Below are 17,661 nucleotides of genomic sequence, written 5' to 3'. Positions count from 1 at the left end.
AGTGAAAGGCCCCCAAGAGAGGTTTTGGCTGAGGGACTGAAGTGCAGCTTCTCCACTACAATTATACCTGGGCCTGCGCAGGCAGGGGGTGCCCCTCTAAAGCTCTTAGTTTCTTATGCAAGGGCCTGTTACTTGCTGGTCTGAGCAACATCCCCTCCAGGAGGCAGGTATCTTTGTGTGTTTTGAGTAGCTTCCATGCCTTGTGCATACATCTATAATGAATACCAGCGTGGGTGGATCCCGAGCCAGGAGGAGGAAGCCGGGCACTGGCCCGGTTGGCTGCTCAGCTGCCCGGGGCTGAGAGGCCGGTAGGCAGCTGTGGTCCCGAGGGGCAGGGCTGATCCCTGAGAGCGGGTCCCACAGCTGGGCAGGCAGGTGGCCTGAGGGCGCAGAGCCGTGAAGCTGTACAGCCTCAGTGTCCTCTACAAAGGCGAGGCCAATGTAGTGCTGCTCAAAGCCAGGTACGACGATGTCGCTTCCTTCAGCTTTTTCCAGAGATCCAGCGTTCAGGAATTCATGACCTTCATGAATCAACTGATCGTGGAGCACTCATCCAAAGGCACTAGAGCTTCTGTCGAAGAACAAGACTATATGTGGCACGTCTATGTCCGGAATGACAGTCTTGCAGGTGACAATGAATGCCCATCCCGGATGGCCTTTACCTTGCTGGAGAAAGTACTAGATGAATTCTCCAAGCAAGTCAACAGGATAGACTGGCCAGTAGGATCCCCTGCTACAATCCATTCTGCAGCCCTGGATGGTCACCTCAGTAGACACCAGAACCCACGAGACGCTGACCCTGTGACTAACATGCAGGCCGAACCAGACAAGACCCAAATCGTTGTGCACAACACCATGGAGTATTTGTTAGAGCGAGGTGAGAAGCGAGGTGGCTTGGTGTCCAAATCCGAGGGCTGGGAACACAGTCTAAAGCCTTCTATAAAACCGCCCGGAGGCTGGGCACGGTGGCTCATGCCTGTAGCACTTTGGAGGCCGAGGCGGGCGGATCACCTGAGGTCAGGAGTTCGCGCCCAGCCTGGGCAACATGGTGAAACCCTGTCTCTACTAAAATACAAAAAGTTAGCCAGGCATGGCAGCCTGCACCTGTAGTCCCAGCTACGCGGGAGGCTGAGGCAGGAGAATTGCTTGAACCTGGGAGGCGGAGGTTGCAGTAAGCCGAGATTGCACCACTGCACTCCAGCCTGGACGACAGAGCAAGACTCCCTCTCAAAAAAAAAAAAAAAAAAAAAAATTCCCGGAAACAAAACTTGTGTTGTGCAATGGCCCAGCACTGGAACAGCACCATCATTTGCGTCAGAACTGCAGCCCCTAGAGAAGAAGAGACAGCCCTACACGAGGACCTGGAATGGGGGCACACAGGCCATTTTTATTTTGAAGCTCTCAGGAGAAACAGGGGTGGTGGAAGGGTGGGAAATGTTCAAATTAATATGTGTGGTAGTGATTCTTGGAAAGAATTTGAGGTCCCCAAAGGCGTATTTTTGGGCAAATGAAACCATAAACTCCAACTGGCTTCTGAAGAAAAAAAAAAAAAAAAGAATATCAATGTGTTTCTAGAACAGCACCTGGCACAAAGCAGATACCTCTCGTAGTTATTGAAGAAATGGACATATTCAGAATGAGAAGGTTCACTGTGTGTCTGAGGGGAGAGCTATTGTTTTCCGACCAACACAATATTTGTTGTGGTGCAGAGCGGCTGCACGTTTGGAAACACAAGGCTTTCATGTGACTTGTGTGAACTAATGGCTGCACATCAGTTCTACGGGAAATGGGAAAGCGTTAGTGGTCAGAGCCAGCTGCCTGGGGGGCTGGCCTGCTTCGCTGCTCATGAGCCTCGCACTTATGGGCCAGTTGTAACCACCCAAGGGGTTCACCTTGCCTGCTGCCTAGATTGAGCCAATTCACCAAGACAGGGGAACTGCAATAGACAAAGAGTAATTCATGCAAATCCGACTGTGTAGGAGACTGGAGTTTTATTATTACTCAAATCAGTCTCCCCGAGCATGCTGGGAGCAGAGTTTCTAAGGACAATTGGATGGGTAGGAGAAAGCCAGTGAGCCGGGGTGCTGATTGGTGAGGGATGAAATCATAGGGAGTCAAAGCTGTCTTGTGCTGAGTCAGTTCCTGGGTGGGGGCCACAGGATCAGATGAGCCAGTTTATTGATCGGGGTGGTGCCAGCTGATCCATCAAGTCCAGGGTCTGCAAAATATCTCAAGCACTGATTTCTAGGAGCAGTTTAGGGAGGGTCAGAATCTTGTAGCCTCCAGCTGCATGACTCCTAAACTATAATTTCTAACCTTGTAGCTAATGTTAGTCCTACAAAGGCAGTCTAGTCCCCAGGCAAGAAGGAGGTCAGCTTTGGGAAAGGGCTGTTATCGTCTTTGTTTTAAACTGTAAACTATAAACTAAGTATTTCCCAAAGTTAGTTCAGTCTATGCCCAGGAATGAACAAGGACAGCTTGGAGGTGAGAAGCAAGATGGAGTCGGTTAAGTTAGATCTCTCTCACTGTCTTAGTCTTAATTTTGCAAAGGCAGTTTCACAGTTGCCTGGCCTCTGGATGCCTGTGTTCCCGCAGTGGTGTGGGCTTTAGTGACAGCACCTTCCTCTCAGGGCTTTCACGAGGAGTAAATAAATTAATAGGCATAAAGCACTTGGAAAAGAGCCTATTCTAACCACTAGGTATATAGAAGTGGTCATTATTAGAGCTGGTCTGGATCCCTTGCAGTTGCTGAAATTGTATGCAGCTCCTAGGTGAGAAAAGATGAGTGTTGGATTCTTTTAGCAATATGAAGCAGACAGGCTGTTTAGCGCCCTGAATAGTCATCCAAATGGCTTCACTTCTTGCTAGCCCCAAAGGGTCGGTAGGAAGGCAGTTCTGATATCCTGAAAAAATGTTTGCGGTCATACCCCTTCCTCAGAAAGCCAGCACTACAGAGAGAACTCAAATGCACACACTGAGTCGTGATTCCAGCACCGCCTGAATTAAAGCTAAATATGGCCAAGGATTCTCCAAAGAAATCCTCACTGAAGACAGAAATTTGGGTCCAATATTTCATCTTCATGAAGTAAAAAGTTTTTCCCGGGGCCGGGAGTGTTGTCTCACGCCTGTAATCCCAGCACTTTGGGAGGCTGAGGCAGGAGGATCACTTGAGCCCAAGAATTCAAGACCAGCCTGGCAACATGGTGAAACCCTGTCTCTATAAAAAATACCAAAAAAAAAAAAAAATTAACCAGGAGTGGTGGCACATGCCTGCAATTCCAGCTACTCAGGAGGCTGAGATGGGAGGATCACTTGAACCAAGGAGGTCACGGCTGCAGTGAGCCATGATAGCACCAATGCACTCCAGCCTGGATGACAGAGCGAGACTGTGTCTCAAAAAGAGGAAAAAACAAATTAACTTCAAACACCTTCACCCAAGCATAAATCTGGAAACTAAATTATTTCTTTATTTAAACCAATTTTGACAGACCCATGTAATAATGATATAGATTGATATTTATTGGAAAGAAAAAGTCTTCACCACATGACAAATTTTTTTAAAGTAGTGAAAATGTGTGTATTACATGATACCAGTTTTTATACTGGTGCGTTGGCTCATGCCTGTAATCCCAGCACTTTGGGAGGCCAAAATGGGTAGATCACCTGAGGTCAGGAGTTCGAGACCAGCCTGGCCAATATGGTGAAACCTCATCTCTACAAAAAATATGAAAATCAGCAGGGCGTGGTGGTGGGCACCTGTTGTCCCAGCAACTCCGGAGGCTGAGGCAGGAGAATTGGTTGAACCCAGAAGGCAGAGGGAGGTTGCAGTGAACCGAGATCGTGCCACTGCACTCCAACTTGGGCGACAGCAAGACTTCATCCCAAAAAAAAAAAAAAAAAGAAAAGAAATGAAATTCTGTCTCTACACATACGTGTGCAAATGCACAAACATACGCACACAGATACACCCCTCAGGTTTAAATAGTGATTATATGTATATAGTTCTTGATTGATCTTAATGACTTATTGCCTCTGTGAATTTTTAAATTTTTCTACAATGAATATGTAACACTTCTGAAGAAAGAACTGTTGGCCGGGTGCGGTGGCTCACGCCTGTAATCCCAACACTTTCGAGGCCAAGGCGGGTGGATCACCTGAGCTCAGGAGTTCAAGACCAGCCTGACCAACATGGAGAAACCCCGTCTGTACTAAAAATACAAAATTAGTTGGGTGTAGTAGCCGCATGCCTGTAATTCCAGCTACTCGGGAGGCCGAGGCAGGAGAATCGCTTGAACCCAGGAGGCGGAGGTTGCAGTGAGCCAAGATCGTGCCATTGCACTCCAGCCTAGGCAACAAGAGCGAAACTCCATCTCAAAGAAAGAAAGAAAAAGAAAGAAAGAACTGTCAAAATACACACACACACACACACACACACACCCCTTCCTGAGGAAGAAAACTGAGCAGAAGGAATTAGTTTCTAGTAGACGAATTTCAAAGTAGAAATCCTTTCTTCATGGGGACGGGGGGTGTATCACTGACCCCTCCATCATGTTGCCCTTCCCCCCATTCCCCACTCAGAGGCTCGCTCAGAAGCCCCAGTGTCACCTTGGTGAGAAGTGGCTGCCCTGTCCCATCCTGGAGTCCTGGGGTCTTCCTCCTCTGAGCCATGTGAGAGTTGGCACGTTACATCATCACCTCTGTTTTTGGCAGCCAGCCCAGTGCTCAGATGGCTAAGAGGTGACACCCTATAACAAATAAACAGGAAAGAGAAAGAAGCAATTCACTTGGATGACATCTAACACAGACATGAAGAAAAAGGCCACACCGTCCCTAAAGGACAAGTGATAACGCCAGGCAGAGCAGGCTCCACTGGGCATAGGATGCAAAGGTTGACCTGTCACAAGCAGCATCAAAGAAAGTTGCTCTGAGGGCACGAGCCAGCTTTAATTAATAGCTCACCACTGCATCTTGGAGATGGGTTTCCCACTCTGGTGGAATATTCCATTAGACTTGCTGACAGTATTTCATGTCAAATAAGGTATAGATTGACCTGCAGGTCAAGACTGTGGTGGTGTGATCAAGAAAGGAAGCGCAGGCCGGGTGCAGTCGCTCATGCCTGTAATCCCAACACTTTGGGACGCCGAGGCAGGCAGATCACTTGAGGCCAGCCTGGAGTTCGAGACCAGCCTGGCCAACATGGTGAAACCCCGTCTCTACTAAAACACCAAAATTAGCCAGGCTATAGTGGCACATGCCTGTAATCCCAGCTACTCAGGAGGCTGAGACATGAGAATTATTTGTACCCGGGAAGTGGAGGTTGCAGTGAGCTGAGATCATGCCACTACACTCCAACCTGGGTGACAGAGTGAGATACTGAAAAAGAAAAAAAAAAAGGAAGGAAGGAGGGAGGGAGGGAGGGGAGAAAGGAAAGGAAAGGAAAGGAGAGTGCAGGGGTACACAGTTTAATGTGACAGTAACATCTTGGCATACTTGGTTGCTAAAACAGGTTGTTAAGCAGAAGGACACAGATGTAAGCTTTGAAGCTCAGAATTCAAGGAAAGTAGGGCCTTCCTGGGTCTGCAGAGAGCAAACCCAACCACGAAGAGGCAACGCCCTCGAATTCACTTCCAACAGACCTTTCCAGGGCCCTTCATTTGAGCAGCTGGAATATCATTCAGCAACCATCCTGTCAGCCTTTGGAAACAGGAGACTTGCATTTCATTTCAGACACTGAACACTGTGTTCCGGAACGCGTTTATTCTCCATATAAACAGCGTGTTTTGAGAATCATGCGTTTACTGTATAATACCGAGTCAGGTCACAGTAAACTCATTTCCGTCGTGAAAGGTTTCAAGTATTCAGAGGAGGTTAAGAAGAATAAAAAGCTTATAACAAAACAACCTCTGTTTCCAAAGTGCTAAATAATGAAAAATGTGGTGTGAAAATGTCACTAAATTCCATTTAAACATCCGAAGTTCAGTCAAGGGAAAAGCAAGTATTAAAGTCAGTGACAGAGTCATGAAAACTTAGCGGCTCCGATACTGGTGGGTAAGTCAGCAAGGTGTTTGTACAAGGAAACCAGGCACCTGGACAATTTCCTAAAACCGGCCCCAGTTGGAGAAAGTGATATGGAACCTAAATACTTAGGATGTCTAATAGCTACAGCTATTTTGAGAAGAGGAGAAAATCTTTGCCTAGTAAAACCATGATTCTCAGGCATCCACATCTCCAGAACTCTCAGGCTTTCAAACTGGGTCCCAATCAGGAGATACTAAACACACACACATATACTGACATACGAAGATACCTGGGATATTTTTGCATCTCTTTTTTTTTTTTTTTTTTGGAGACGGAGTCTGGCAACTGTCACCCAGGCTGGAGTGCAGTGGCTCAATCTCAGCTCACTGCAACCTCTGGCTTGTTGGTTCAAGCAATTCTCCTGCCTCAGCCACTCGAGTAGCTGGGACTACAGGCGCACACCACCGCACCTGGCTAATTTTTGTATTTTAGTAGAGATGGGGTTTCACCATGCTGGCCAGGCTGATCTTGAACTCCTGACCTCGTGATCCACCCGCCTCAGCCTCCCAAAGTGCTGTGACTACAGGTGTGAGACACCATGCCCGGCCTCCATCTCTTCATTTTCTAAATCAATTAAACATGGCTTGGCCCTCAGTCCCCGACCTGGCAGATAATCCAGTCTGAGCCATGTTTTGGGGATTCCACTCTCCACACCCCTTGGGCTCATGTAGGAACTCCTGGGCCTGTGCAGTCCACAGAAGTCCAACTGGAGGAAGGTCCTATGGATCTGGGGTTGCTGGCATAACTCATGTGGCCTCACAAAGGTGGGTGGCACCCCTTCTTCCTGGCTGAGCCTCACATGAAGATCTGAGCCAAGAAGTCCAGGCTTTCAGGTGGGGCTGGCAGCTCTCCAGAGGCAACTCAGGTGCCCACTAAAGACACTGCAGGCACACAGTGCGCCGTCCCACCCCCCGCCCCAAGGAAATCCCCCAAAGGCCTAAACCTAAGCCATCCACCTTGACTCCAGGTTGCACCACTTCCCTCTTCCTGCCGGTGAGCAGCCTCCTTCCTTCCCACTGGCGGTCCTAATAACTTCCCTCCCTCAACAAGAGGGATAATGAGACTCTAGCCCAGATATTACAAACCAGATGCCTGAAGGCAAAATTCTGAGTTGTTTTGACCATACTCTATTTTACTACTTGCCAACACTTTACAAAATCGAATTTTCACGTAAAAACCCAGCTTCCTGTCTTCAGGTGCACTGGCAAGACCAGGCCCACAGTCCCAGAAGCCGTAACTGGTTGGAGCCGACCGACAGCGTTCCATGGGACATGTGTTCTCTGCTTTGCCACAGTCTCCACTCCTCCCTTTCGTAGCACCGGGAACACTTTACAAATTTACATAACCTACCTGACCCCTGTGAGATGTGAACTTTGCAGTCTACCCTCAAGGTCTCAAAGGTTGGCTGCCTTTCTGGGATTAGGAAAGGATTCATTCTGTCAGATTTCCCAAAGAACAAGGGAAATCATGACGTGCCTGTAGCTTCTCCTGTTGTTACATCCACATGGAGCCCCCCAATGGGAAAGCAGGGAAAGCTGGATATGGGCCCCCAGCTTTCCCATCTCACATGGCCTGCAGCAGTGGTCCACCCACATGTTAAGGAAAAGATTATTTTCACCCTTGTTTTTGTGTTGTTTTTGTTTTTGGTTTTTTGGGGGTTTTTTTGTTTGTTTGTTTGTTTGTTTTTTTGATGCAGAGTCTCCCTCTGTCGCCCAGGCTGGAGTGCAGTGGCGCAATCTCGGCTCACTGCAACCTCCACCTCCCAGGTTCAAGCAATTCTCCTGCCTCAACCTCCTTAGTAGCTGGGATTACAGGCGTGCGCCACCACACTCAGCTAATTTTTGTATTTTTAGTAGAGACAGGGTTTCACCATGTTGGCCAGGCTGGTTTCAAACTCCTGACATCAGGTGATCCGCCCGCCTAAGCCTCCCAAAGTGCTAGGATTACAGGCATGAGCCACCACAACTGGCCCTCACCCTTGTTAAAGGACGGACTTTACTCAGGACTATCGTGGTAGGGACAGGGACCACCGCAATGGGATTTTGCAGCAGGACAGAGAGATAGGGGAAAGTGGGAGTTGTTAGCCATGGAGCAGGGCAGGAGGCTCAGCAGATGGAAAATGATTCAGATGAAACATCAGGTCATGGGGATTCTGGCTACACTCAACTAAGAGGGCTCTTGCTGAAGGCAGGCCAAGGCTATGGTGGGGGGAGGATTTGATCAGATACGGAGGGTGACCCACTATCGAGGCTAAACTGACTTAGCAGGATTCTTGCTAAAATTGGGATTTTAAGGATGTGTCTAAGGATAGAGCCTCATTGAAAAACAGCTCAGAGGAGGCTGGGCTAGAGTTTGGTCAAGGAGAGAATCTTTGTCACATACCTCCCCTCCTCACCGACAGGCCTCTCTCCAAAAGGCTAGAAGGACTGTGCCTGGCTGTAAATGGCTATAAAATGCCTGCCTCTTTCTCCACACTTCAAGGAGACTGAAGGGAAGAGAGGAGAATGCCAGGAGAGGGGCAGCTCCTTAGAGCACGGGGAGGGCCTCTGAGCAGCAGCCCTGGAAGCTGTGATGGGCAGTCAGTCAGTCCCAACAGCAAAAAGAAGGGAGCTGCCCCCAAGGAGACAGGGGACTAGGAGTTTGACACTCAGGAGGAACCAGCAGATTCTGCCCTCTGCACAGAGGTCATGTGACTTGTGTGGCGGGGGCCAGCTCGAGGGGTGGCAGTCACAGTACAAGGTGACACAATAATGGTGAGCCTAGGTTTCAGGCCTGGGTTCCATACTGAATATGTTTATATTTATATCACGACAATCACGGGTGGGAAGCTGTATCTCGCATTATAGAAAAATATTAGAATCTGGGTGTGGTGGCTCACACCTGGAATCCCAACACTTTGGGAGGCCAAGGCAGGCAGATTGCTTGAACTCAGGAGTTCAAGACCAGCCTGGGCAACATGGCGAAGTTCTGTCTCTACAAAAATACAAAAATTAGCTGGGGGTGGTGGTGTGTGCCTGTAGTCCCAGCTACTTGGGAGACTGAGGTAGGAGGATCGCTTGAGCCTGGGAGGCAGAGGTTGCAGTGAGCCAAGATTGCACCATTGTACTCCAGCCTGGGTGACAGAGCAAGACCTTGTCTTAAAAAAAAAAAAAAAAAAAAAAAGCAATGCACAGGCTGGGGGTGGTGGCCCACACCTGTAATCCCAGCACTTTGGGAGGTCAAGGCAGGTGGACCACCTGAGGTCAGGATTTCGAGACCAGCCAGGAGACGGAGGCAGTGAGCCAAAATCATGCCACTGCACTCCAGCCTGGATGACAGAGCAAGACTCCATCTCAAAAAAAAAAAGCAATGCACACAATTAAAGGTTGTTGGGTAACTTCGCAGCCCTGAAAGACACTAGCAAGTCTTCCAACATATCTGAATTTCAAAGAAGGCTTGAGATAGAGAAAGACCTTCTTCCTGGGCCCCCCAGCTACCATATACTCTCCAGCCAGCGGTGCTCTCCCAAGTACCTTTGCATAGTGAACAAAGTGCACAGCCATGATCAGCATTATTTCTTCTATTTAACAGTGTGGAATCTACGAGAGGACTTATTGCTCACTGAGCACAGGGAGTGGGGCCTATGAAGTGGGTTCACTGAACCCAACAGGTATTACTCACTGCTCTGCAATATTTATGGTGCTGGAGATACCCAGCATCCTGGGGTGTAGACTGAGGAGGAAGGGCTAGGCTAGAGGGCAACCTTTCAAAGAATGGAAGCTGTTAAGGCCTCTGGCTGTAGTGGGTGGACAGTGGGCAGAGTGAGAAAGGAGTAACAGTGATGTTAACTAGCATCTAGTAAGTACTTTCCCCATAAGAAGCTCCATGTAAATCACTTTATAAGTATTGTCTCATTGCATCTTCCCCCACATGAGGTATGTACTATATTATCCCCATTTCACAGGGAAGGAATCTAAGGTTGAAGCAAGTTATATGACCTGCCCAGGCCTCAGTGGTAATAAATGGTAGAGTTGGGGTTTGAACTTAAGTCCCAGGAGTCTGGGAACAACTACACATAAGGAAAGGGCAAAGGAGACAGAAAAATGAGAAGCTCCCAAAGTGGGTGACTTTAGAGGAGGGAGGTGGCAAAGCAGCCAAGGGGCTGAGCTCTGGGCAGAAGAGGAAGGAGACTAAGCCTCGGGAGGGGCCCCAGGATGGCAACAGATGGGGAGACATTTCCCAGGAGCTGTGAAGGCTGAAAGCAAACTGTGGGCTGGTGGGGAATTAATGGGAGATGAGGAAGTGTAGACACAGACAACATGGATGCCTTTACCAAGAAGCCAGGCTGTGGAATAAAGATCAACAGTAACAAACCCCTTCAACGTGTAATTTCATTGTTAGGCCAAACTGGAAGAGAGCCAAAAGCCACCAGGAGCCCAGTCCAAATGTCACCTGCCCACCACACACAGCGGGCTTCCTGTGGTATGAACTATTCACCCCAAATCAGCCTCTTCCCCAGAGCAAACGCCTACCCTGTTGGTATATTTGTAATCCCTTTCCTGCCTGCCAAGGTGCTGGAAGTAACTGTGCAGGTATGAGCTGGCCAGCCATTGGGCAGCAACCCTCTATGCGGACACAGAATGTCCTGAGCACACCAGGAACTGCAGACACCAGTGCCCCACATGACTTCTAGAACTTCCAAGTGCCCACTGATGACATCCTCTGTAAATGCCCCATGAGAGCAATGCTTTTGTGCCTTGGAAACATCTTTTATACAATCCAGTCTCTCCCAGATCCCTGACCTGAGGGATCGAGGAGAGTTGGTTTGTTTTTAGAAGGCAGCCGTTCTTGACAAAATGCACACAAAGATTGGCAGCTATCTGCCTTCCAGGGGCCCCATGAGAGACTAACTCCTCTCCTTCCAACTCCTCTACTTTCAAAGCAAGATGTAGTTTGGGGACAAAATCAGGGAAAGGAGAAACAGGATTTCTTCTCTCCCCGCCACCCGCCATCAGGCTACCAGAGTTTTTAAGGGTAGAGATATGCTCAGATTTTCCCTGAGGGGTTACATATACAAAAAATATTCCATAATCATCCAATGGGATCATTACAAATTACTGGATAAAAGCCTTTCTTTCTTCAATCCTCATAGCCCTCTTCTCTTCAAAGAAGTCCACAGAGCTGGAAAAATATAGGAGACAAAAGATTTAAAGACGAATCTAGGGCGAAAACAAAGTGGAAACTTCCCAGCCATGTTCTTGAATGCTAAGCTGAGCCCTGATTCATCAAACACTTTGAATGTGATTCCTAAAATCAATCTTTTCTTTTTCATTTAAAAAAGACAATGCCTACAGGCTCACATTTTGTAGAACAGTGGTGAAAGAGAATTGAAAATATTATTCAAACATATTTTACAACTAACTGAAAAGAACAAACATTTAGAGAAGTGAAAGTCACTGAAATAGGCCTCCCCTGTGCTTTTCTTCAAAGATTTTCTGATGTCGGCTTAGAAGTGAGTTAGAGAAAGGATTAAATACAAAGGAGGGGAGGGGTTCTCTCATCAGCCACCCATGAGAATTGGGAGTTTCTGGCTCAGGCCAGAGAGGCGACTGCCCCTGCCGGGGGACCTCCACCTCTCGGCCACCTTTTTCCACCTGCATAGCCCCTTCCCCCATCAAACTGCACTTAGGAAGGTCAATAATGGTGCTGGTGGTCACATATTCCCTGACGTTCCTGGGTTCAGTTGCTGCTATGTCTTTTTAGATGCTAATTTTATGCTTCACTCAAAGGTTTTCCAAAGAAAGAGGCTTTTAAGTAATGAAAGAATGAATGGGGTTTAAAGCCCTGGCAAGCTGATACCGATCAGTCTCTGGAAAGGTACAAAGCACGCTGTAGAACGGGTTTGGCTTGGAACTGAAACCACACATCGGAGAAAATATTTGCAACAGAGGGGGTGTCACTGCCACAGGAAACTTAGCAAGGGGCCCATTTCCCAGTATAGTTTAGTTATCTCAAAAGATTTCTTCCCTGTCCAGGTATTATTAACCACAGGAGACTGGGAAGAATCACCAGATGAAAATGCCTACATTTAATACTAAAGCTTCCTTGCAAAGCAATAAAAGTTTTATATGATTTAATTTAATATATTAGTTTCATTGTAGAACGATTTTTAACCAGTCTTGTCCGAGACTCAGAATTTTGGTTGACTTTTGTACTTAAATTTACCACGGAATTTTCTTTCCACTTGTAAGATTTAAGTGTTTAACAAGTACTTGCTGGTAAAAGCGCTAACAAAAGCGCTGCTGAGTCACACCAGAACTGTTCACACACTAAAAGGCTGAGACGGGGGGAAGAGCAGACGAGGGGGATCTTCTCTGGGGAAAAGATAGAGGCTAGGATGTGCCACCCCTCGGACGAGCAGATGGACAGCACTACTGCTGCCGTCCCAGCCATCACGGTCCCAGCACCAGACACTGGCTTCAAGGGATTTCTTATCTTCACTTCTTCCTCTTTAAAAAAGAAAAAAAGAAAAAAAATCAAATATACACAAAGGCATAAAAAATAACACAATCAGCACCTTTTACTCCCCCACTACCCAGCTTAAGAAATAAAACATGATAGGCCGGGCGCGGTGGCTCACGCCTGGAATCCCAGCACTTTGGGATGCCAAGGCGGGTGGATCATGAGGTCAGGAGATCAAGACCATCCTGGCTAACACGGTGAAACCCCGTCTCTACTAAAAATACAAAAACACATTAGCCCGGTGTGGTGGCGGGTGCCTGTAGTCCCAGCTACTCGGGAGGCTCACTCTGTCACCCAGGCTGGAGTGCAGTGGCGCAATCTCAGCTCACTGAAACCTCTGCTGCCCGGGTTCAAGCAATTCTCCTGTCTCTGCCTCCTGAGTAGCTGGATTATAGACGCCTGCCGCCATGCCTGGCTAATTTTTGTATTTTCAGTAGAGACGGGGTTTCACCATCTTAGCCAGGCTGGTCTTGAACTCCTGACCTTGTGATCCACCTGTCTCGGCCTCCCAAAGTGCTGGGATTACAGGCGTGAGCCACGCGCCTGGCCTTTTTTTTTTTTTTTTTTTTTGAGATGGAGTCTCGCTTTGTTGCCCAGGCTGGAGTACAGTGGCTCCATCTCGGCTCACTGCAAGCTCCGCCTCCTGGGTTCATGCCATTCTCCTGCCTCAGCCTCCTGAGTAGCTGGGACTACAGGCACCCACCACCACGCCTGGCTAATTTTTTGTATTTTTTTAGTGGTGACAGGTTTCACTGTGTTAGCCAGGATGGTCTCGATCTCCTGACCTTGTGATCCGCCCGCTTCGGCCTCCCAAAGTGCTGGGATTACAGGCGTGAGCCACCACACCTGGCCTGGTCTCGATCTCTTGACCTCACAATCTGCCCACCTCGGCCTCCCAAAGTGCTGGGAGTACAGGTGTGAGCCACCATGCCTGGCCTATACTGCACATTTTTAAGCTTTATATGCCCAAAGGTATGTGGAATCATAAGCAAATATTTTTTGTGGGGGCGTCTGTCTATATAAACAATTTGAGTTGCCCAAACCAGCATATTAGTACCATTCTGGCAGCCCAATCTTGTGCTATGCCACCTGCCAACAGGAACACCAGCCAACTGCACCAGCCAACAGGAGCAATCTGCTCAGAGTTCTTCCTGGAACCAAGACTTGGCACACAAAGGTGCAGCCCAGAGCTGCTAGGGGCATCTGGTCAACCTCAGGAGCTGTGCAAAGGGTGGAGAGGAAAGCTAGTCATCTGGGTCTCTGTCCAAGCTCTGCCCTAGCTCCTGAGATGTGGGACCCATGACAGGGGCCCCATTTGCACCAGTCTAGGACCAGTACAAGTATACCACATGTGTACTTCTGAAGTTCACATTTACCATTCAACATTGTGTGAATTATCCATGTTGACAACCACAGCTCTAGCTCATTCACTTTCATTGCTATTTAGCATTCCATTATATAGACAACAATGTATTTATTCATTCTCCTGATAATGGACATTTTGTTTCCAATTTCCTACTATAAAAGAATTCACATGGTGTCATTCATCTGGGGTAATACCCGAGGCTTCGTTGTCCCACGCCAAGGAAATCAAGGACGCAGACACACAAGGAGTGAAGTTAACAGTGGTGGTTTAATAGGCGAAAGAAAGAGAAATGCTCTCTCCTGCAGATAGAGGGGGTCCTGAGCGGGTCTTCAGGTCCACAGTGAAGCGCAGGAGGTTTTATAGATAAGCTTGAGGAGGCGGTGTCTGATTTACCTAGGGCACGAAAGATTGGTCAAACCAGTTGTGCCATTTGCATACAGCACGAAGAACTGGTTAGGACTGGGTGTGCCATTTGCATAGCGTGCAAAGAAGCTGGCCGCCCCACCCTAATCTTTTACTATGCAGGTGGGTTCTCCACCTGGCCGGTGCCATGTTGCCTGCTTCTTTACTGCACACGTGGTGACAAAGAAAAGGGGAGATGGAGTCTCCATATTGAATATACCTGGTCCCCAAGTAGCCTTTTCCTGTTGGCACAGCTGCCAGCATTCACCCATGCAAGCTTCCAGCTTGCTTATCTATGTTTGCAGCTTGATTTTATAGGCTGCTCTTTGTTAGAAAAGAAATGATCTGGGGGCTGCTTTTTGTTTAAAAGGCAGCCTTGCCAAGGACTCCTTTAGCCTCACTATCTGCCTAAATAATTTCTTTTTAGCTCCTGTATCAGAATGATACATTAAATATTCTTCGACATATCTCCTGCCATGTGCAAGGGCTTGTCTGCAGTGCGTACCTAAAAGGGAATTACTGCATCTTATCGTATGTGTATTTTCAACTTTATTAGATATTTTCAACTTATTCTACCAAGTGATTACCAATTTATATTATCATTACTGTAAATTGCTTCATAGCCACATCAATTGTTGGTACTGTCAACCTGAAATAATCAAAAGGGTCAGAATCTAATTTTAAAGGAGTGTATTCAAATGCAAAGTTTGAGAATAGTCCACCAGGAAACCAACTCCAAGGAATGGAGTTGGCAGTTCAAAGTAGGGAAGTTAAGGTTTCATTTATACAGGGAGAGACAGGGTAGCTTTTAGCAAGATTACAACATTTTTCATACAAGGTTGGTACATAGTTATAGCAATTTGATTGATGATAGGCAGTGTTTGTGGGAAGGCTACATTTAGCATTTTTTTAAATAAAGGGTATAATAGCGATGGGTTTTGTCATCTGCGATCAGCAAGGCAGGACAACAAAGGGGATGTTAATCAATAACAAAGGCCATTAATTAGGAAGACAGGAGGTTGTTGTCCCTGGTGTTATTTAATTCTCTCTAGTTATTGTACAGAACAAGAAAAATAAGAAAGTAAGTTAATCTATAATCTGAGAAACAGACGTTGTAATCATATATGACTCAGATCACAGTCACATCTCTCTCAATGCTTAAAGTGTTTTGGGATTCCAACAGCTTGTAAATTATATTTATTTTCACATTATCATCAGATTTAAAATTTTAGCCAAGCTGAAGGGTGTGAAACGGTATTTCACTATGGTTTTAATGTCCATTTTCCTGATTACTAGTAACTTTTTCTATGTTAATTTACTATTTTGCTTTTTCCTTTAGCGAATTGCCTGTCTTTTCTATCGGGTTGTTTGTCTTTTTAATAGTAGGTCTCCATATATTTTGGATACTTTATGAAATCTACTACTAATATTTATGGGCAAAATATGTTGCATATATCTTGTGTTAGTCCATTTGTTCTTTTAAGAACACCTGAGACTGGGTGATTTATAAAGAAAAGAAGTGTGTCTGGGCCAATGATTTTGCAGGCTATACAAGCATGGCACCAACATCTGCTCAGCTTCTGGTGAGGCCTCAGGAAGCTTACAATCATGGCGGAAGGTGAAGGAGGAGCAGGCAATATCACATGGCAAGAGCAGGAGCAAGAAAAATGGTGGGGGTGGGTTCAACACTCTTAAACAACCAGATCTCACATGAACTCAGAGTGAGAACTCACTTATCACCAAGGGGATGATGCTAAACCATTCACGAGAGAACCGCCCCCATGATCCAGTCACCTCCCACCAGGCCCCACCTCCAACATAGGAATCGCATTTCAACCTGAGATTTGGTGGGAAAAAGACATTCAAACTATATGATACCTTCTCGGAGTCGATAGCTTATTTTTTTACTCTTTGTGTCTTTTGAGCACAGTTTTAAAATTTAATATCAGTGAGGTTATCAATCTAATTGTTATTTACACTTTTTGTGACTTATAAGAAATCTTTCCCTAACCTAAGGTCATAAGCATTTTCTTCTAAAAGTTGGAAACTTTTCTCTTTCCTGTTTAGATCTTCAGCCGACCCTGGAATTGATTTTTGTTTATAATGTGAACATTCAGCCTTATTTTTTTTCCCAGATGAAAAACCAATAATCTAGACACCATTCTTTCCCCACTGATCTTCCATGACCCTCTGATGTTTGTCAATTTCTATACAGGCATGGGCACTTTTCTGTGCTTTCTGCTCTAAACCTTTTATCTATTTTTCTGTGCCTTCATCAGTACCACTCTGAATTATTAGACCTTTATAATAAGTAGTTACACCTGGTAGAGTAAACCCAAACGTTGTGCTTCTTCGAAACTAGGTATTCTTGCCTATGTTTTTCTACTGAAATGTAAAACCAGCTTGTCAAGGTCCAACAAAAATCCTGTTTGAATTTTAATTAGAATTGCAATTCAATTGCAATTGAATTCAGATTGATTTAGAGAACTGATATCTTTATGAAATTGTGTCTTCCTATCTACTTGCCTGGTATATATTTTTTCATCCTCTTTCATCATTTTGTTATCTCTTATAAATAGCATACAGGTAGATTTGTCAAAAATCAACATGAAAATCTCTTCATCTCAGCATTTTGCAGATGTTACTCTTCCACTGACTTCTTGCTTCCATTGTTAATGTTGAGAAATCTGCTGTTAATCTTACTGTTGTGCCTTCATAAGTCATTTGTCTCTTCCTTGTGATTGCCCATAGTTCTCTTTTACTTCAGTGACCTCGGTATCCCTATAATGTGTTAAGGTGTTCATTTGTTTTACTTATTCAGCTTGGGATTCGCTATTACTTCTAAATCTAAGGATATGTAACTTTCAGCAATTCTGAAAAACTCTCTGACATTATCTTGCTGAAAATCACCTTTTACCTGTTCTTTCTATTCTCTCCTTATGAAATTTTTATTAGAAGCAGGTTAGATCCCCTCATTCTATCTTCCATGTCTCTTAACTCCTGCTGTTTTCCCATCATTTTGTCTCTCCATGCTGTGTTCTAGAAAATTCTTTCAGCTTTAATCCAGTTAATTCCATATCAATTCTTTCTTTAGCTATGTCAAATCTACTATTCATTCATTGGTTTGTTGGGGTTTTAAAATTTTTTTTTTCGTAGAAGTTCTATTTAGTGCTTTTTAAAATCTGCCTAAAACTGGTCTGTGCTATTATTAGAGGTTAGGATAGTACTTACTCTTGTGAAGGGTATGGGTCATGACTGGAAGGAAACATGGGGGCAGGGGACTTGGGGATGCTAGTAATGTTTTGGGTTTTTTT

The 17,661-nt window shown here is 46.0% G+C and overlaps 1 protein-coding gene and 1 pseudogene across 1 annotated transcript in view; one reads left to right on the top strand and one right to left on the bottom strand.

Annotated features, from left to right (window-relative positions):
* The first annotated feature begins 384 nt into the window (after positions 1–384).
* On the top strand, positions 385–1,913 carry LOC107975013 (synaptobrevin homolog YKT6-like; annotated as a pseudogene).
* Positions 1,914–12,173: 10,260 nt separating this feature from the next.
* The window catches only part of LINC02901 (long intergenic non-protein coding RNA 2901), a 40,605-nt gene continuing 35,117 nt past the window's right edge, over positions 12,174–17,661 (bottom strand). Inside the window, exon 3 of the mRNA XM_003950944.5 lies at positions 12,174–12,566. Coding sequence (XP_003950993.3) covers positions 12,380–12,566 — 187 coding nt within the window. The 3' untranslated portion in view covers positions 12,174–12,379. The remainder of the gene's footprint in view (positions 12,567–17,661) is intronic.

Source organism: Pan troglodytes, chromosome 5 (assembly GCF_028858775.2).
Source record: "Pan troglodytes isolate AG18354 chromosome 5, NHGRI_mPanTro3-v2.0_pri, whole genome shotgun sequence".
Lineage (NCBI taxonomy): Eukaryota > Metazoa > Chordata > Mammalia > Primates > Hominidae > Pan > Pan troglodytes.
Note: the sequence above shows the minus strand (reverse complement) of the source record. Positions and strands in the feature narration are given on the sequence as shown.